The 22,292-nt window shown below is 39.1% G+C and overlaps 1 protein-coding gene across 11 annotated transcripts in view; it reads left to right on the top strand.

Annotated features, from left to right (window-relative positions):
- LOC124875241 (protein shisa-6) overlaps nt 1–22,292 on the top strand; it is a 96,457-nt gene that overhangs the window by 2,353 nt on the left and 71,812 nt on the right. For all 11 annotated transcript variants that reach the window (XM_047377272.1, XM_047377270.1, XM_047377269.1 and 8 more), the window contains exons 3-4: nt 247–407; nt 12,256–12,357. In XM_047377272.1, the coding sequence (XP_047233228.1) occupies nt 247–407; nt 12,256–12,357 (263 nt within the window). The remainder of the gene's footprint in view (nt 1–246; nt 408–12,255; nt 12,358–22,292) is intronic.

Below are 22,292 nucleotides of genomic sequence, written 5' to 3'. Positions count from 1 at the left end.
GCCCCCCTCGAGGGCGTCAGCCCTCTATATGCACCTGGTGCCATCTGAAAAACATCCAAATTCAACCCAATCAGGCTAGATGTGCACACATCTAGTGTTTGTTCCTCTTGCAAATTAAATTTTGTCATGTTCCCAGTTGTGAGAAAAAGGAAAAAGAAAAGTAAAGGTAGCAGATCAGTTTTGAAACACCTGAACCCTTTTTTTAAATCCTGTGTGTAACAGTTGCTCTTGTGTTGTCTTTTCCAGGGCCCTTGCAGATATTCTGAGGCAGCAGGGGCCCATTCCTATTTCCCAATATGACTGTGAGAATTTTGCAGCAATGAACGGCTCGCCGAAAGACAACACGCCCGTCAGAACCTTGTCGAAGAACCACTACACTCCTGTGCATTCCTCAAAATCCAACCATGGTAAGCGCTAACCTTCTTCTGTAAAATGTTTTAGAGTTGCACCAATCAGAATTTTGAGGCCAATTTTTGATCTCCAGCTTTTGTAAATGTTTGATCTGCTGATATAAATTTTTGCCAATTTCCATAACTTTAGCATGTAATGTTTGCAATTAGCACAAGTACCATTTGTAACTATAAACAGCACTCTCTGTGTGTATTCCCCAGAGAATATAGACCCTCACTTTTATGTTGAGATTTCCAAAAGACCCCAATCATTTCCAAATCCACTATGTTCCAATGCAGTCAGAGGATGGAGGTGCAAAAGGATAAAACGGAGCAATTTTGCTGTACTCTATTCAGGTGTATTTCTGTTTTGCACAACCTTGCGTCGTTTTGTATGGTGCATTCACTGACTGAAAAAAGATGACATTTCAGGGTTTCTGACTGGTTGATCAAGCAGAAAACCGCATGATTCTGGTCATTTGTCAATTTATCGGTACATCTCCACTTTGCACTGAAAATGCTGAAGCTTTCCACATATGAATTTTGATGTGTTATTACAACATTTCAGAGGTTTATATTTCTTTGTAACTCTATACCTTTCGCTTTACAGTATGTTTATTGTCCCTTTGTAGAATTTCTTTTCTCACCATAAAAAACTTTTCTCACCTTTTCACCAGTATAATCTCTGATGGAAACATCCTGTAATCATCTGATTACAGTGAAAGAGAAGTGCGAAGAGAAAGAGCAGCAGTGAGGGGGTGAAAAAAAAAGAAGGAGCCCCGTTACTGGAGATAATGACAGGCTGGCAGGGTAGTGAGGGCTTCACAGACTCTGACAGGCTGGAAGTGACAAACTCTCTCACTCAGTCAGTGGGTGAATGGGAGCCAGGCGGCTCGGTGTGATTTAACCTAGCAATTCTGAGAGCAGACAGGGAGCATCAAACGCTAAAAACGCCCCCCCAAAAAATTATTTCAGTATGGAGAACACATGAGGTCCAGGAAGCTAGTCGTCATTGGTGACGGAGGCATCAAGTTCTTAGGCGAGGCAGGTGTTATCAGATGAAGAGAGGCAAACACATAGATGGAGAATAATGAGATATTACAAAGCAGCTGGTGAGATGGAAAAAAAAAACAGGAATGCGTGAGACTTAAATGTGCAGAATGAGGAAAACTAGAGGGGTTGATTTTCCAGCTGTTAAAGTAAACAGACTGAGGGTGATTAGTTGGTATTTGCAACAAATTTATCATGTTGTCCTTCCCAAATTACTATCCAGACAACATAAATATACTGAATAATGTTTGTCACATTTTGACACAATTTCCTGAGATACTGACTTGTCCAACATCAATGACAGCTCCAATTGGCAGTTTTGAAGGTGGTTTGCAACCCATATTCCCTGTTTAACTGGTTGCAGTAGCAGTTCAGTGGATAATAATCCAATTCACATGTGAACCATCTTAGTTCAGATTATGAAGAGAAAAAGAAATGTTACCCTGAAGACTGAAAGACCCATTTAATATAGAGCTGAATCGGCATCCTCAAATTAAATTCCATCAGTATCCTCCTGCAGTCTGTGGCCCTATTTTCTTACAGCTCTTAACACTGTAACCAAAACACAGACTGGCGACCAATCCCAATTGACTGAACTTGGAACTTAGCAATAGAAAACTAAACAACTTGTTTTGAGTGGTACTGCTGCCCCTTGAGCGAGAGTTGCCCTGAGTGATGAGCCACATTGCTCAAAAACACCACAGATTTGTTGTAAAGCTTTGTCGTCCAATGCAAATCTAACATATGAAAACTGATATATACAGGTCCTTCTCAAAATATTAGCATATTGTGATAAAGTTCATCATTTTCCATAATTTCATGATGAAAATTTAACATTCATATATTTTAGATTCATTGCACACTAACTGAAATATTTCAGGTCTTTTATTGTCTTAATACGGATGATTTTGGCATACAGCTCATGAAAACCCAAAATTCCTATCTCACAAAATTAGCATATCATTAAAAGGGTCTCTAAACGAGCTATGAACCTAATCATCTGAATCAACGAGTTAACTCTAAACACCTGCAAAAGATTCCTGAGGCCTTTAAAACTCCCAGCCTGGTTCATCACTCAAAACCCCAATCATGGGTAAGACTGCCGACCTGACTGCTGTCCAGAAGGCCACTATTGACACCCTCAAGCAAGAGGGTAAGACACAGAAAGAAATTTTTGAACGAATAGGCTGTTCCCAGAGTGCTGTATCAAGGCACCTCAGTGGGAAGTCTGTGGGAAGGAAAAAGTGTGGCAGAAAACGCTGCACAACGAGAAGAGGTGACCGGACCCTGAGGGAGATTGTGGAGAAGGGCTGATTCCAGACCTTGGGGGACCTGCGGAAGCAGTGGACTGAGTCTGGAGTAGAAACATCCAGAGCCACCGTGCACAGGCGTGTGCAGGAAATGGGCTGCAGGTGCCGCATTCCCCAGGTCAAGCCACTTTTGAACCAGAAACAGCGGCAGAAGCGCCTGACCTGGGCTACAGAGAAGCAGCACTGGACTGTTGCTCAGTGGTCCAAAGTACGTTTTTCGGATGAAAGCAAATTCTGCATGTCATTCGGAAATCAAGGTGCCAGAGTCTGGAGGAAGACTGGGCAGAAGGAAATGCCAAAATGCCAGAAGTCCAGTGTCAAGTACCCACAGTCAGTGATGGTGTGGGGTGCTGTGTCAGCTGCTGTTGTTGGTCCACTGTGTTTTATCAAGGGTAGGGTCAATGCAGCTAGCTATCAGGAGATTTTGGAGCACTTCATGCTTCCATCTGCTGAAAAGCTTTATGGAGATGAAGATTTCATTTTTCAGCACGACCTGGCACCTGCTCACAGTGCCAAAACCACTGGTAAATGGTTTACTGACCATGGTATCACTGTGCTCAATTGGCCTGCCAACTCTCCTGACCTGAACCCCATAGAGAATCTGTGGGATATTGTGAAGAGAACGTTGAGAGACTCAAGACCCCCCAACACTCTGGATGAGCTAAAGGCCGCTATCGAAGCATCCTGGGCCTCCATAAGACCTCAGCAGTGCCACAGGCTGATTGCCTCCATGCCACGCCGCATTGAAGCAGTCACTTCTGCCAAAGGATTCCCGACCAAGTATTGAGTGCATAACTGTACATGATTATTTGAAGGTTGACGTTTTTTGTATTAAAAACACTTTTCTTTTATTGGTTGGATGAAATATGCTAATTTTGTGAGATAGGAATTTTGGGTTTTCATGAGCTGTATGCCAAAATCATCCGTATTAAGACAATAAAAGACCTGAAATATTTCAGTTAGTGTGCAATGAATCTAAAATATATGAATGTTCAATTTTCATCATGATATTATGGAAAATAATGAACTTTATCACAATATGCTAATATTTTAAGAAGGACCTGTATACTGATTCCTCTTTCAGGGTACATTCCTGTTGCAACCTTTAACTTGGCTAAGGTTGTTAACATGCGGGAATCCATCTATCAGAATCAGCTTCATAAACCTGGAACTCCTTGACACTCTGTCATTTTTTCATTTAGGCTAATGTTTGGAACTGTTGCTTATGTGGGCCTCTTTTCTCTGACTGTTATTTTTTTATGGAAGAGCCGCTATTGTGATTGATGATGCAGGTAATGACAACAGTTCTGTCCTCCAACAGGAATAAAACTGAACATAGCCAATCTAAAGTCAGATTTGTTAGACATAAAACTCCAAAGTGTTGAAAGAGCATTATTATTAGCTCATTAATTTCAGAAGTAAAGTGAGACATTACTGCAGGGATAAATTGCAGTTAGTAATGAAAATAAATGCAAGAGTAAAAATGTTTTGATTTTCTGCATGGCAGCTGGCATGAAATGGTGGGTAACCTGAAGGCTGGTGGAGATAAAAATGGGGAACTAGATGGCTCTATTCTGAGATAAATGTCTGTTGTAAAAATCCCCTTATAGCTCAAATTTAAAATAACTGAAGGAGATATTTGCAAACCAAGGTAACTTAAGTTTGTTTTTTTAATCATTTAAGTTGGGGGAAGGCTTGGGCTACTTGCAGTATGATAATCTTGATTAATGTCATTAGTGTTTTTACACAAATCCTTAGAAGTAAAATGCCTGATATCTTTTAATTGCTTTTATTGAAAAGAGAAAAACAACAACAATTCCTATTGCTGCTCAAACAATACCTGGGTAGAAATGGGTGGGTTTCCTTTAGCTTCCACACCATTACTGTGAGTGGCAGATATTTCCAAACTGTCTTTTTTGTAAGCGAGGGAAACATGCCCATCTGTTACTGACTGCTGACTGGCAGTGTGCAGTCAGGTGATGTTTAAATCCAAGGCACTTTGTTAAAGTGTAAAGCCAATGTTAGCGGGTTTACTCCCTGCTTACATTCAATGTATATATAATTCAACTTGTAACATATATTAGCACAGTTCCAGTTAAGGATGTGTGGACTAAACTTACAGAAAAAGTCCCTCTACTAGTTCAGAAAATTGGTGTTTTTTTTTCTAAGTTGTAAAACTAAATGACCAGAACATCTCTCTTAAAATGGGAGCTGTACACCTGAGCTCACAGGGACATGGCAGGTCACACTCAGACAAAGCCTGACGAACCGCAGCAGCCTGTCCATTATAGTAATTTTCAGGGGTAAAAAATACAGAAAAACTCAAAACTTTTCCTTTCTTGCCGGGGGGTACGGCTGAAATAATCCCAGACAGCAGTTCTGCAACAGATATTAGGAGCTATGTTTCATCAGAGACTCCGGATCCTGATCATTAAAAATAGCCATGATGACCTGAGCCTATGCCTGGGATTGGATACTGATGTCCCTGCTTTAAACCATAGAAATGGTAACATTTTAGTGTATTTGAGAACATAAAAATTTGAAACCTTGATATACCTTGGTACTGGTATCATGTCCAATTAAGAAGTAGCTTCGATCGTCAAAAAATAAAGCTCCACAACAAAAACAGCCTCAAACTCTAGACATGCCCAATAAGTAAAGAATAACATCAAGCAACCTGAAGTGAGTGTCATTATATTGGACTGGCAATATTATTTGAATAAAAAGTTAAATTGCCTAATTATTTTAATCTTAATTTAACACTGAAAATCCTAGTTAAGCACACAGTTTGATTAAAACATATTTTGCTACCTATGCAGAACAGTGATGAACATATGAATGAATTCACTCACAAGAAGCTCGCTCATCTACAACTGGCATTAGATCTGGCATTGCTATCAATTATGCAGATTGAAGAGTTGCCGTATTTTGGTAACAACGGTTACACCAAAGCAACCATAAATGTCTTTTAAGTCATATTATAAAGAGGATTAGTCACACAATCGTACACAATACAACCACTTGACCAAACCCACAATATAACCCCTACCAAACTCATTAGAAGTGCTGGTATTGCTGTCTAATGTACAGTATCTACAGGGTATCCTCTGTGTTTGATGACCTTCATATTATGGTGTGAAGCGTTTGCATCATTCTATAATATTTCAACTTGTGATGGCACCACTCCTTTTGTATGGTGCCCTATTGGACATGCAAGCTCTTCAGAAATAAAATTATTTACAGATTGATAGCTGATTAGCATGTGTACCACATTACATCAAAATTCCTTGTGGGTGCTTGACTGTTGGGGCCTAACTGGCAAGTTGTTGTTTTTTTTTTACGGTGTACTTCTAGCCATCTCATATTTAACCCAGGATGTAGTTTGCACTCATGAAAAAAAGTAGCAGTATCCAGAGTGAGAAGGATTTAGGATTTAAGGACTCTAAAGGATATTAACATTTAAAACGCCAAACCACACTGGGTATAATGTTCTCATGTTCAGTGCTGTATTCTTTTGATAATGCATCTCAATCACTGATTGGTGGTTTGAGATGATGGAAATAGACCTACTAATATCACAACGATGCCAAACAAAAATTTTATAATTAAGGAACAAGACATCCTATAACAGTTGCTCAATATGTTGGCGCAGTGGCAGCTAAATAAAAGATTCAAATTCACAACTCTCAAATGCTTGCATTGGAATTTTTCATAGAGCTCTGTTACAACTTTAGTCTGCATTCATTCACTTAGTGTCTCCGTCCAATCTGTTGCCACATCAGTCTTTTCCTAATGTTCATTAGGCAGCCTTGGAGCGGGCGAGGTTGACATGGAGCTGCACGTGGCAGGCTGCCTTTTGTTCAACCTTGCTTGTATTTATAGTCAGTAAAGGTCAGGCGTTGCTTGAGCCATCTATCTGCGGCTTTGTTTTGCCTGGAGAATTCTGCCTGCTTGTGAAAGCTAGTTGGGCCAAACCCCAGCACCCCTCATGTCAGGGACCATAGAGGCTTGGACATGAAAGCCAGTGACAGTGGGGGCGAGAGTGTGCCTAATGTGTGCATAATAATTGGGAGTCCCACTGTACACACTCGCTCTCATAGAAAATGCATATTCATGCGCGCCTAAATGGGCATTTGGCACACAGAGAGGAGGCGGGCCTCTTAAGAAGAGGGTCCTCAGATGGAGTCATCACTGATGAGTTTGGCACTTCACATCCAGAGGCTTTTTCGAGGCGCTTTTAAATCAGGTGGAGAGACCTCATAAAGCAAGTGGCTAAAGGGCCCAGGAGGATCCTACCAGCTTCAGTTTAGAGCGGGAATAACATCCATTTTTCCTTTGATCCTCAGCATGTGAAGATGCTCCGTCGCTCTTAGCAGTAATCACATCCTTACCAAAGTATTTTTTCCTTTCTTGTCCTCGGGAACTATTTTTTTTGGAGGCTCACATCTAAAAATACAAACTGATTTATTTTTTCCCATCGAAAGCCTTATGTGACATGGTACCCTTGGTGACAAACTTCCTTGCTTTTTCAGAACTAGATATTCCTTTCAAAAAACTGGGGCCTATAGCCAAAAAAAAAAAAAAAAAAACTGCAGACAGCATAATATGATACCAGCGCAAAGGGCTGCTATTTTTATTCAAATCCCCTCTGCGTTGTTGTCGGGCTCAGAATCTCTTTTAGGTCAGGGTATAAACACAGAGCACCCTGCAGCCACAACAAGAAGCGGACCTTGATGGGGAGGAGTAGATAACTTAACAGTGGTTCCCCTTTGGTTAAAGTAAACAATAACCGCTCACTGAGTAAGTAATGCAGTTTGGCTCACGGCTCTCCTCAGATGAAGTTGATTTATTTTCCGCACAGTACAGACACAGATTTGCCTTTCTTTTTGCTGTTAAATTTTTTTTTAAATGTGTTGCTTAGTTTCCTCTCTGACATTTTCCTAATGCCCAGAATGATGAAATATAGTTTTCAGGTAGCGCGGAGAGTCGCTGTTCTCCTCCGTCTCGCTTTGCTCAACAACAAGAAAAAGAAAACAATCCTTCCCATGGAGCCGTTCTGCAAAAAAGGCAAATTGGATTATGAGTTATGAGGCCATTTTCCCTGCATCACAAGTATGAGAGTAAGCAGAATCACGATGTTAGAGTGCGTGCCCCCATGGCAGCTGAGCACCCATCAGCAGCTGTCTATATCTGCCTCAGTGCTTACGGTGTGCAGCACGCTGGGGTCTTGGGCAGTCAGATAATTTCATTTGAGATGGGCAAACTTTGGAGCTTAAAGGTCAGCTGTGGTGGACAATGAAAGGTCTTCATGATCGAATAATCATTTCAGCCGCTTAAGCTGCTTTGACATGACCTTCAGATATTTTTAAAAAGAACCACAGTGTGTATGTACAGTGCCTCGCAAAAATATTCACAGCACTTGAATGTTATCACATGTACTCACAAATGTACATGTATTTGATTGGAATTGTTTGTGATAGACACAAAATAACCTATTATGTTGAAGTGGAAAGAAAAGGAAGTTCTATGTTTAAAGGCTTTTTTTGAAGATAAAAAAATGGAAAACTGTGCATTTCTTTCAGTCGCCCTGGGCCATTACATCTGCAAGTCTTTTGGAATATGTCTTTACAGGTTTTGTACATCTACAGAATGACATTTTAGTGGGCAAATACTGCCAGGGATACTTGGCACCTTAAGTGGTGTTAAGAATAGGGGTTATTAAAGATAAATATGAACAGAATAAGTGTGATCTCAAGCTAAGAAGCTCTAACAGTCAACAAGATAAGGGAAACAAGCACATTTACCTTTGCTTCAACAGAGATTTCTCAAAAGAGAAATGAATTTGGGAATTACATCAAACCTAACTGTACTGCTGACAGTTTGTAAACTACTGGGATTTGCTCTTATATGTGCTCAGTGACTAGATTAACAGCTATTATTAATACAAGTAGATGACCCTGTATTTCCCTTCTGATTGTAATTTTACGTTTTAAACATGTTTGGGAGATCTGACAAATTGTCAGAAGACTCTCTAAATTTTAAATCAAAGTAGGCCAGGCTTAGTGACAATCCACCGGATTTCCAAGATTTCCTATGAAAAATCAGAAGTGTACATTTCTAACTGAAAATGAACAACATAATAATACCACATCATTCTACCAGTCCTGCTGTACCAATGGATAAAAACCCACATAACACTTTGCTGCTGTTTTAAAAAGTCCATAAAGATGGTGGTACTTGGAAGACTAAACATTCGCTGAAGTGGTTAAATGAGAACCACTGATCTAAACCATGCCATTATTGCCCCAGCTGTATACCTGGGTCATTGTCTTGCTGGGAGTTGAGCTTCCATCCCTGCCTCAGGTCCTGTACATTCTCCACCCATTTTCTTTAATTATTTTTTTCGTACACTTTTTTTTAACACATTGTAGCTCCCTTTATTTACCCAGACAACATATGCACAGACAATAATTAGTTTAACTATTTGCCAAAAGGCACTTTTAGCATTACATTCAGTGAGCTGTTGTGTCCCAGCTTCACCCACACACACACACACACACACACACATATCACCTCCCCTCTTCTTCTTCTCACAATCTCCCGCCAATTAATCCTGCCATAACATCTCCGCTGTGCTGACTGTGACCTCTCCGGCCCCTGATTGGCTGGATGATCTTCAACCCAGAATTATAAATAACGTCTCTGTGCTGACTGCATCAACATATTTAATTGAGGCTTCTCCCTGAGTGCACCTGTGTTAAACCTCAGCATCACAAAGACCCAACCTAATTGTCTTCTGGCCTTCGTCTCATTATTACCCCTTATTATGCAGATGGACCTTTGGCCCTGTGAATGTATACATGTTCGTGAGAAGTGGCATTCAGATGCTAAGGCATCAGCATCTCTTTGTACTATATGGTTAATTACGACCTATAGTGAACCAGGACTTGCTGCAATGCACTAATATTAACACAAGAGGGCATGGGTTGGATTAAAAGCAAATGGTTAGGGCTGGTTGCCAAGTTGGAATTACGTCTCTGAAAGTGCCTGAGCACATAAAACAAAAAAGTGCATAGATGAAGATTTTAGAGTCCTGCACACAGTTTCTTGTCCATTCTAACAGCATCTGGCATCTGCATCTGATTTCGCAATAAATGATATATTGTTCCATTTAAATTCACTCCACCTAGCTGTGGTAAGGCCTGTCTGACTTTGAATTTGCACACACTCCCCAGCTTCAGCAACACAATATCACAGTCAGCTCTAGTCAAAATGCAATTATGTAAATATTCAAATGTATCTTCTCTTGGAGGTAATTCAGAAGTGTAAGTGTCTAGAAAAGGCTGATTAAAGAATTATTACCTTATGAATTCTCAGCCTGTTGTAGCCACAGTGTGGCAGGAATATGAAGTCACAATTTTCTTTGTATCAGAGACGATAAATTCATAATGCGCAGCCATTGCCCTGCAGACCCTTCATGCCGCCTCAGCTTAATGAGCTGGAGATGGGAGCAGGTTGATGAAACGACAGGGAAGACTGCTCTTTAGGGGGTCTTTCAGATTGAGGGGTTGTCACATTTGGTTGCGGGGGGGGTGAAGGGGTGGCTATCAGTGACAAAGGTGACAAAGGGAAACAACAATAGCATGTGTTTGTGTCAGACACAAAATTGCTTGTATGATTGAATGGGAAATATAACCCCAGCAGATACTCTTATCTGCAGCCATAAAAGCAATGTGCTGAGAGGTGTGATTGAGTTCAAAGTGCATTGGTATGTGGGCGGTGGAAACATATTGCTTTTCAGACTTTTTTTCCCTCAGAAACAGTCCACAGTGTTTGTCTGTATGGTTCACATATCAACCATTCCTCCTTTATTTGTGCCTAATAGAAATGACACCACGGGGAAATTCTCCGTTTGAAATCTGGGTAAGGGTAAACAAAGTGAAAATAGTCAAAACATTTGACAATCTTTACAGGCAAGATTTGAACCGATAAACATAATTGCTTTGTTAATCTCCTCAAACATAACTTCCCTCATTAATTACATTTCATGTTGTGGATATTATGGTCCAGTATGCTGGTTTATATTAAAAGGATAGAGATGCTGTTCAGAGATGCACCTATAAGAGATTTGTGGTGAATTTTTGATCTCTGATTTTTATAAAGCTGTGATCTTCTACTACCAATGCAGCTTCTGATATCTCTTTAAGAACCTTCTCATTCTACCCTTCCTGCTGTGAGAGGTCTTTTTTTAATTAGGAGAAGAAGCAACATCTAACCCTGTGTGATACAGAGCAATCTTCTCTAACCATGATGAAATGGTTCAAAACTGGATAAATATCACCTCCGATTTGGTGAAAAATTTCTGTCTGAACCAATAGACTTTAACGGACTTGGTGTTTTTCACAAGAGATGGCTGAGATGGCTGAGATGGATGGATGGAATATCAAAAGTTATACACTGGGATACATCACACTAAAACAACAGTTACCAGCTACCTACATGTATGACTGTTTTGTTAGTGAAGCTTTTGTCCCAGTGTGTCTCTAAGAATTTATGTTTTTAAGACCAAGAAAATCTTCATCCACCTACACCACTTAAACTATTGGGATGTCTGTAGACCTTAACATGAATGGTTTAGGAGCAATAGTGTAGGGAAAGGAGGGAATAACACATTGAATGACTTTGAATGAAGTCTCTGAATGAAATAAAAAATTATAAAGCAATAAAAAGTGGCACAGTTGGCTTTTTTATGTGTAGTGTTGTACCATATTGTAATTGAAACCCAACGACATGCAAGGGAAAGAAGGCTAATGATCACCCAAAGATGTCTTGATCACAAAAGGTACGCTTAAAGATGAATCTCATATAAAATTGAAAACAACAACAACATGTGGGTCCTAAATAAGCCAGGTGAACGAAATTCAGAACACTACAATAAAGGGTCCACCAATTATCATTCCTCACCACATAGCCTCAACCCTCAACAATCCTGGGGTAATCTGAAAGTCCTTACCCCAAGACCAGGACCTTTAACACAAACTATTCACTATCGGATAGTCATGCGACTTATCATTTTAGTAGATAGCAGAATAAATAAAAGATATACAAAAAGAAAGACATCCCATAAATTTTGCTTTCAAGCAGTTTCTTCACACTATCTCAGCCTGCCAAATGCTTTCATCCTTTAAAAGTCATGCTTCCAGCTCTAAAACATGTCATTTTAAAAACCTTTAAAAACCTGAAAGAGTATCTGAATTGCAAGTTTATTTAGAGAACTGATCATTAAATGGTTTACTGAACCTCATTCAGAAATTTAACCCATTCTGTTTCAGTGCTGAGTCTGATTCTAACCTAAATGTAAGACACCACACTGCTTTAGCTAAGTTAAAAATTCATATGCTTACTGGTCAGAACTAATAAAGCCTTTTTCTCTGCATTTATTTTTGTGTGTGTTCGCCTGAATGGTTTTCCATGCTTATGTGTGGTGATCTTGCATCTGGGACCAGGTCTCCACTATGGGAAAGAGAGCATCCGGAGCAGCGGAGGTGGTGACCTTCACAACTTCATCTCCTCTGGCTTTGTGACGCTTGGTCGAGGCCATCAGAAAGGTAAAAGAACACCTTATCTCCTTCTTTCCTTCTCTTTTCTCATGCAGATGATCTCCTCTCACCTCCCAACACTGCACTGCATACTTGCTGAATGCTAATTCCCCTCTAATGTTCCACTTGCAACACTGGTGATCAACAACAAGACACTCGATAAAGGTGAAATGTTTTCAGATTCAATTTCCCTCCCTGAGGAATTCACATGGACTCCTGCCTCTGCATTTTGCAATTAAGTACAAGCTAACACACACCAGCCTCCACTGATGGGTGACGCAGGGGCGGAGAAGGTGACTTCCAACTCATACACACAATCATGACCACATGCTATTAGCTGGGGGTGGTGCAGGGGGCAAAGTTTTCCCATGGGTAAAACACTAATTAGTATGCAGCTAAGATCTTGTGATTTATTCTGTTTAATTTTGTTCCACTAAACCAGATGCAGTGCATGGGAGCATGCAAACTCCTTCTCTTGATGCTTCTTTTGGATATTTAATTGAATGCTTGTACTGCTGTATTGTAAATGACTACTCTAGTAACAAGTCTACATGATTTAAACAATTTGGCTTCACTGCTGTGTATGTTATTACACTTCTGCTCCTTCTTATTGCTCCTTCTTATCGCCATCCGAACCTGCTGATTTCCTGTTTATCATTCGTATCCCAGCAGCTCCTGACCTGCTGTAGATTTAATAGATACCCGGTCTTAATTACGCGTTGCTTTAGCAGTCTTATGAGGTCCCACCAGCTGAACAGAATCCGCTTTCACAAAGTGTCACAGCTTTATTTTCAAGGGTGGCGAAATGCAGGGGGCTGAGAGGTTTCCCCACCATCCTCACGCTTAATGAGCAAACATTGCATTTATTTTGACTTGAAATTAGCTGTCTTTTCTCTTTGCTCTTTGCTTCGTTTGTTTTCATCCCCAGGGGTGGTCCGTTTCACAATGATAATCATATGCAGCTCGAATGGAAAAAAATCACTGACATTTTCTGTCGTTGAACAGCCCTCTCGCCCCGCTTCGCCCACACACCCCCAACAGCCCCTGCTTCTCTACAAGCGACGAGTAATGTGGAAAAAAGTTATTAGTTTTTATGAATCTTGTGAATTTACAGTCCTAATTTGTTTAAATAGATTTTACCTTTTGTGCAAACATGACAATAGCAGGCCTCCCACACGACTGGCAGTATCCACCCTGTAACAGTATGGGGCGTGCTTTAGCTTTCAGCATCTGTGCTGGTAATTCTGTATTTGTTCTCATTGCGACTTCCTTCTGATTACTCTGGTGCAAAAACAAATGACAGATTGTGATAGTCAGATGGCTTTGTGATGCTAACCCCCCTGAAAAAAACAGAAACAAAAATGAAATAAGTAAAGCACATGAAATCTTTAAACAAAATTCTCTTTTGGCAGCATCTTTGTTTGGTTGTGTGGTGCCTGATGGCAGGTGTGACTGCAGACTGAAACCTAAAATTATTTGAAACCATGTTTTGAAATTTCGTTTGAATATTGTAGCCTCTTGGAACTATCTGCAGCATTTCACTACTGTACAATGACTTTAGGGCAATAGAATGAAGCAAGCAGTTCTGCTAATGCCTCCCCCGTTCTCTGTCTCCTAAAAGCTTCTTTCTAATCTATAAATGCACATTGGTTTCAGCTACATCCACAAATGTTTTGCCTTTCTATCTGCCTACTGTGTAGACAAGATGCTCATATACAGCAAGGAAAATTGTAGTATTGAACAAGTTAATCTTTTTCTCAGTAAATATACTTCTAATGAGGTTATGTAACATAAAATTCACACCAGTGCTGGTAACAACCAAAGTATTTGACACATATAAAGAAATACAAATATAGTTCATAAATTATGTTATATGTAGTAATTGAAAATAATCTACTTATTAATGGGTAATGGGTAAGTATTGAAAATCCTCATACTTCATAGAATAGCCGTTTTAAAACATTTTCATAACATCTCCTGAAAGGAGAAGCTAGTCACATGCATTGCTCAGTTGGGCTTTTTTGCCCTTTCTTCCATAAAAATCTTGAAGGCTTTTGGGCTGCTCTGTGCTCTTTTATCTTACTTTTTTCAAAAGATTCTCAATTGAATTCAAGTTGGATTATGGACTGGGCTATTTTGGCAGCACCGATTTTTTAAAATCTGAAACCAACTGATAGTTTTTATGGCACTGTTTGGAATCATTTTCACATGGTGTGTGCAAAGGCATACAAGTTTGTTCTTATTTATGTTCTCTCTGCATTTCATTCACTTAACAAGCTACAGCATGTTTTTTCTTCAGCAGAGGACTCTTGTGCAGTATTGTTCTCATGAAAAAACTGGACCTGCTAACTCCAGCTCTATGCAAATGGTCTGTGGCTCTTGGGCAACTCTTCTGAATAATCCTTTGCTGCTCTGTCAGAAATTTTGCCAAGAACACCTGGTTGTGTCTTATTCATGGTAAAATAATGTTTTTTCTACTTCTGGATTTTGGCTTCACTGATTCTCACTTAAACAAATGACAAATGGCATTAGAATTGTTTTGCATTAATGAGTATCCTTAGGATTCTTCCTATGTAATACCTTGGTAATAAGAAAACTTTTCATAGGCCATTAATTGGGAGTAAATCAGCTGATATTAACTGCCACTGAGAAGGGGCAGAATTGTTTTTAATGCTGATAGATTTTCTTGGGTTTCCATGCTTTTTTTTTCTTCATATGTTTATTACTTAGTCCTTGTGACATTTCTTTTTTTAAACATAAACATGAACTAATTTATGGACTTGTTTGGATTTTTCTGTATGTGAAGATCACATGACTTGTTGCCCCCATCTGGTGTGAATCTCACGTAAAATAGCCCTATTAGAAATACATTTACTGGAAAAAAAGCATGATGTGTTCAATATTTATTTTCTTGGCTGCATAATTATTCAGAATTTGTAACAAATAATCTAACATTTTGACTTCTTTTGGTTTTGGATTTATCTCAAATTTGTCCATCATTAAGGCCCTTTGAGGTACAGGCGTAGGCTGATGTGAACTCAGATGAGTCACGTTAAGGTTAACAGCGTGTAAACACTGTGCCTGAATTAAAAACATACAGAGTTTCATTATTTTTTGATGAGGTTTGCTCAGCTTAGTTTGCTTCGGCTGAGAACAACAAAGCTGGAAAAAAAACCTGAATACACAAGACTGTCAGCGGGAAAAACACATCCGGAAAATATGTTGTATTTTTCACTGCACCTCTGTGGTTTTTTTCTTTTTAGCACTAATGCATTTGTCACATCGACTGAATGAGTTTTAGGAGTCATGATGTGGTCCTCTGGTGGAGATAGGCTTGCTGTCTGTTATCTTGCCTAATCATACACGCAGTAGGTGTGTTTGATTGTTAATTATGGCAGCTTTGTCTGTATGTTGCAAAGGAGTTTCCTTTAGGGAGAGGGGAGGAAGGGGTAGGGGAGTTCACAGAGTGTTGGTGAGTGTCAGAGCAGCTGGATGCTTCACATCTGTGTGGCAGAGTACATTACAGCTATGTGCTAAATAAGATCAGCTGCAAGCTCTGGGGAACTCTGACAACCAGAATGGTTTTATGATCACCTTAGCTGGTTTTGGTTCCAGGTCTTCATTACAGAAAGTTTTTCATCATTCATTCAAATATTTGTTCATGTAGTTTAATTTAGTTTGTTTACATTTTGGCAGTAAAAAAAACAAAAACATTTTATGATACAAAAGATGCAAATAATATTGTGAATTTCTAGTTTTAAAATGTTTCTTTCAAATCAAAATACATTTATTCTAGCTGTCCTGTGTAGAATGAAAAATGTAAACAAAAAAGAAGAGACAGATGACAATGTGTGCCATAGGGTTGAATCAAAGTTGGATAAACTGGGAACTTGACAGTAAAAACTATTTCAGCTGATGTTTAAAAATGCCTAATCCACAGGCATTACTGGGTATTTGTCTTCTAAAAATGTTTGATTTTAATTGAATTGTTCTGTTGTGGTGTTTCCATTGTCATGTCCCAAAAAAACTGTTATTTCCTTTGATAAAATGAAGCTTTCATTCATTTTAAACAAAAGGAATTTGCTACACAGGCTGTTACCACATGCTTAAAGACATCCAATTCTATAAAATCCAAATGATTTTTAAGTGTACAGAAACCCTCGTGTAAATAGTGTCCCTTTTTTAGAACGATGTCCATGCACACCTTATGGTCTCTTGCAAAAGTATGCATACCCCATGTACTCTACCAGATTTCCTTACATTTTAACCACAAACTTTATTGTATTTTATTGAGATTTAATATGATTCACCAACACAAAGTAGTGCATAATGGTGAAGTGGAATGACAATTATACGTTGTTTGGAACATTTGTCTCACAAACATCTCAAAAGTGTACATATATATCATGGAAATTCACTGATTGGGTCATTTTACAAATGATTAATGTTAGTGATTTATTTATTCTGTAGTTCCTGAAGTCTCTTGAAGGCCACAATAGACAAGAAAGGAAATGTACACACAGACAATCCATTAAAGAATTTCAGAGCTTATTTATTATACTTTGCTCTGCTGTTGTCTGTGGATCACTTGTAACCAGGGAGAAGGCTTGAACCGTCTCTGTTGCTCTGGGCTTGCAAGGACTTTTTTCTGAATAATCACATGCTTTAGTGTCATTAGAAAAAAAGAAAGTGATCAATATGAAGGTGGAGGTATGCAGTGAATATGCCCTTTAGAAATGTTACATTTTAATGTTCATTGCTGTTTAAATGGTTCTTAAGATGTATTGGTTTCAGTGTATTTGCATTTCCTAATCTTTGATGCTGAATACAATCATACTAAGCAGTGCATCTGCTATGTCATTAACTTGAACATTATTATTAAGTTTAAAAGTTTAGTTTCTTTTCACATGCTACATGTTTCCCCAGGATGACAGACTTTTACTAGTGTTAAACTTTATTTAGCATGCACAGCTGCTAACCTTGCTCCTGTCCCCAAGGCCATCTGTCCAGATCGATGCACTGCCTAACACATTCCTTTGTTTCTGCGTATTCTCTTGTCCTCTTGTCCAAAATTAGGAGGCAGCGAGGTGGAGGCTTCTGTCAAACTGAGCCAAACTAATGAGCTTGCTCACTGATCTGTTGTGTGCCTGTGTGTGTGTCTGTGTCTGTGTCTGTGCTGCTGTCAGATGGGACTGCACTGTTACACCGCCTTGGGTGTGAAAACTGCAGAACTCAGTTTGAAGCGTCAGAGATGCCAGAAATTGTATAAAAGTTCACTGGAAACATAATCTCAGAAGATAGATAAGAGGGAGCTGGAACAACTTTGCTTCCTCTTGTGCGCAGGCAGTGGTGATGCAACACTAGAACACATCATCGCTTCCAGCAAATACAGCCCGACTGAAGGGCGATCGCTGGTTTTTATTAATTGTTCTTGTCACGGGAGAGCTGCAGTGTACTTTTCCATCTACTCTCTGTCATGGGCCAAAACTGAGCACTGTAAATCACTGTCAAACTACCGTACATATTTTGTCGTAGTTAAGCAGAAAAGCTCAGCAGGCGAGTATTCGGATCAAGAATCCTTGTCTGTGGTGCAGCTGGATTACAAGTGCAACACCTTGATTGACTTGAATTTTCTGCGTTAGACATAAGATTGACAGCCCATATGCAAATTTGATTGCATAATAAAAATGCAGCTTGTAAGCTGTTATTGGTTGAATGCGTCAGTTTTAATTATTTTCCCATATGTCACTCTTGTTAGTATAAAACGCAGCCAAGCCACAGCAACTGGAGGAAGTGATTACTCCAGACAAAGCTTCCATTCTTGACTTAGCATGTGCAATACTTCATTACCTTGCTAAGCCCAACTTTTAATTCTGCCCTGTGGAGGAAGTCAAATTGGTTTTCATGGCAAGCAATTATTTTTTTATGAATATAATGTGCCTGGGATGGTGGAATTGGAGATGTAGGAGCAGCATTAGTGAGGGATGTTATCTCAGAACTTTTATTTACGATGTAATTTCAGGGAATTAGGAAGTGCAGGAGGCACTAATTGGTGTTCTTATGCGACAAGTTCAGCAAAAAACACATTAAGAGAAGGCAGGTTCAGTCCAGATTTTTACATACACTTAAAACAACAAGTAGCCTTTTCTGTACCTGTCTGATATTAAATCAGACAAACTTTTCCTATTTTAGGTAACTTGGGCCTAACATAATTATTTTTATTTGCTGAATACCAGAATAATAAGAGAAAGATTTTTCTTAGAACTCCAAACTCACTTATATTCATGTCAGTTGGTAGAACTGCCCTTTAAACTGTATGAATTATATCAGATGTTTTGGGTATCCTTCCACAAGTTTCTAACAACAGTTTGCTGCAATTTTTGTCTATTCCTACTGATAAAACAGTTTTTTTTTTTTGGTTTCAGTTATGTCGGCCATCTTGCTCCCACAGACCTTATCAGCTCTGCCCACAAATTTTCTATGTGACTGAAATAAGAACTTTTTGATTACTACATGGATGATGTCTTCAGATTTTGACTCAGTATTGGTTCAATATTCTAATGTTCAGTCCTCATGATGCCATCTGTTGGGAAATGCACTTGTCCCTCCTGAAGGAAAACACCCACACAACATGACATTGCCAACCTCTCTTCTTGGGACGCAGTTGGTATTGTGTTCATAATCTTGGAAATGTCCCCCTTTTTTCTCCAAATTTAACAATGTTTATTATGGCCAAATGCTTACATTTTATTTTGATCAGACAGGATATGTCTCCAAAGTTTAAGGTCTTTGGCCCTTGAGTGCATTCAAAACTGTAATCTGTTTTTTTAGGTTACTTTTTTTGGGTTACTTTACTCGTTTCTCTGGATAATTATACTGTCTTACCAGATTCAGCCTGCATTTTCACAAGTTCTTTTACTTTTGTTCTGGGGTTTATTCACACATTTGACCCCAGAACATTTTCATCTCTGGCACACAGAAACCTACCCCTTCCTAAACAGTTGGCTGTTTTTTCAAAAGGTGTTTTTATTTGCATATAATTTTTTGAACAGATGAACGTGGCACCTTCAGGCATCTGGAAATTGTACGCAAGGATGAAACAGACTTCAGGAGGTCTACAGTTCTCTTTTTGATATTTTGACTGATTTCTCTTGATTTTTGCAGGATTTCACACAGGGAAGCAGTGTGTTTAAGATTGTATCTTTTTATACAGTGCGTGTACATATGTTGTATTAACTGTAGATAAGAGAACAGCTGTTGCATGCTAATTCCCCTCTTTTTGTCAACCATTAGTGATGAAATTCAGTGCTACAGAAACATAGTCATTTCCTGCTTTCTGAATAAATCAAATGCCATGGAACAAAAGGCCCATGGGCAACATTATCATTTCCAGTCCATGTAATCAGCACCCACTGCTGATGATAAAAACATCTGCCAATAATAGTCTTTGATGATTTTTTCAGTGGAAGAAACAATAAGAGCTGAAGTGTTTCACCCATTGACCGCAAATTATCAAACAAGAGACAGAAGAAGAGATCTCTGATTCATCAGTCATAAATCCAGGCAAATCAAATATGGTTGCAGTTACTCCGTCAGGCATCAGTCCACCAGCAGACTAAATAATATTTTATGCACTGGAACAAGCTTAAGGTAAAGACATGTTTTTTAGCAGTGGTAATTAGGCAGTGAAAGACTTTTAATACTTCTAGAATGACCTAGAATAATTTCGCTAAGACTGGTAGGGTTTTCCAACAGAGATAGGAACTGGAGTGTACAAATTAGAATGAAGCCAAATTTGCAAACTTAAAAAAAGAGAAAGGAATTAGAATTGAATTAGACTTGCGCTCTTAAGACTCAAGACCTGACTCAGACTCTAGGACTAGGGCTCAAGTCTCATAAACAGTCTGTTTCTTATGTAATTGGGGTTGAATGTACGCAAGTAAACCTATTATGCGTATACAAATGTCTGGTTTTCAAAGTAGCTCCCCGAGGTATAGAAGATGGATGGATAGATGGATCTTCATAGATAATAGGTCAACAGCAGGTTAATCTTTGTTGTGGCAACATCATAATGACTATGAAGAATTTGCCTAAACTAAACTTTGTGTCCCAGCATTCCTCTATTCTGGAAACACAAAGACCCACCAGACAACTATGCCTACACAATCTCACACCTAAGCGCTAATTTCCTGTCACCAATTCACCCGGCAGGTATATGTGTAATGTGTATGTAAAATTATAAAATGCCATTTTCCAAACAAATGTTTTCAAAGAAGATCTTCCAAAACTATGTTTTCATGGCTGCAGTTTTTTGAAACCGTGAACTAACATTTTTAGATTTTCAGTGATGTTGGTTTATATGGAGAGCTACTTGCTCCTTCCCCCCACTTCATACCAACTCTCCAACTCAGCCTTGTGGCTAAGCTCCCCTCTTTATGTTTGTTTACATGTTTGTTCAAAGAAGAAGCAAGATGTCTGTTAAAACTGTACAAATTACTCGTTTTTAGTCCAGAAGTCCATCAGTAAATTTATTTGAAATGCCTATCAAAGAATGCCTTAAAGGAGCTGCTGAAAGTGAAATCATTTTTCAGAATACAGTGCAGTTCTATTGTCTAACAGGTGAAGTAAAATTTTAGGGACATTATTGCTTTGCCAGCACAACCTCGTTTACTACCCTCACCAATAAAATTCCTTGCATAGCACTTTGAAAACCATCCCCCACTTCAAGGAGCAATTTTACCCCTGAATATGTTTTCTGTGGCTTAAAAGGCAAGTAGAGTGTCCTGTGTGAGTTTTTGATTGACAGTGCTTGCATACTGGGGCGAAGCATCACGGGTCATACAAATTGATGGTCAGGTTCATGGGAGGTGGCACGGCTGACCTGCTGGCTAAGCACTTCACAGAATACCCAATAAGAAGGTGTTAATAAGGTCCTGGAGAGTATGGTCTGGGCCATGGCACTCATTAGCAAACAGAGAGAGTGGGAGAGTGGAAAAAAGACTTCTCTTATTCACAATGTGGAGGACTGACCAGGCATTTTTTCCCATGCCCTGTCTCTGGAGTGTCTTTCTTTGAATATGCAGGAGAATCCAGGAAGAGGACAAAGGTGAATAATTGTGCTAATGTTCAGAGGAGCATTTGTCCTTTTTCATTTACAGGATAAAAGGGTATTTTTAGCTATGCTGTGTTAGATGTCTCTTGTACCATTCTCTTTGATTTGAGCACAGTGATGAGGAAGTCACTGGGTGGAAGAAAGTTACTCTCTGTGCCTTTCAATTACTCTTCGGTCTGCTTTATGGTCTCTAAGAGCTAAATCTAAAGACACATCCTCCAGCAGGGTTTTACTAACAGGTGCTGGTGAAAAATAGACAGTGCCCTTTTCTGACCATATTTGCAATATACAAATTAATGTGCTTTGATGACTATTCAAAAATAATTGCCCAAGCTGATTAGATCGTCAGTCCAGTAGAGAGCTATCTGTGTTAGTTGTTTTGTGAAAGTGGTTAACTAGGACACTTTTCAGCAAAGATTTAATCTAAAAATTCTTCCCAAATAACATTCTGATAGTAACGAGTGAGGGTGAAGAAAACTAGACCAGAGCCATGGGAAATTTCCTCAGATAGCCAGCTGAAAAAAACAGAACTGCAACTGTACAGCATAGTTTTTTGCTGGAAGTTTTACGATGATGGATAATTATCTGGCTCAATGTTCCCACAGGAACACCTTTTTCAGACAGGTACAGGTGTGTATGACTTTCTAGGTCTATGATTATCAGGGCATAATAAGAAACATTAGCTATTCTTATACCTTCATTCACTCAACTCAGCAGCAAACCTCTGTGTTCATTTACTGAATGTTGAGGTAACTCTAACTGGGTTTTATTAAATTAACACATTTCAAGCACTTTTGCAATTATCACCGGAAAACAAATATGTTGAGGTCAG

The sequence above is a fragment of the Girardinichthys multiradiatus genome, chromosome 10 (genome assembly GCF_021462225.1).
Source record: "Girardinichthys multiradiatus isolate DD_20200921_A chromosome 10, DD_fGirMul_XY1, whole genome shotgun sequence".
NCBI lineage: Eukaryota > Metazoa > Chordata > Actinopteri > Cyprinodontiformes > Goodeidae > Girardinichthys > Girardinichthys multiradiatus.
Note: the sequence above shows the minus strand (reverse complement) of the source record. Positions and strands in the feature narration are given on the sequence as shown.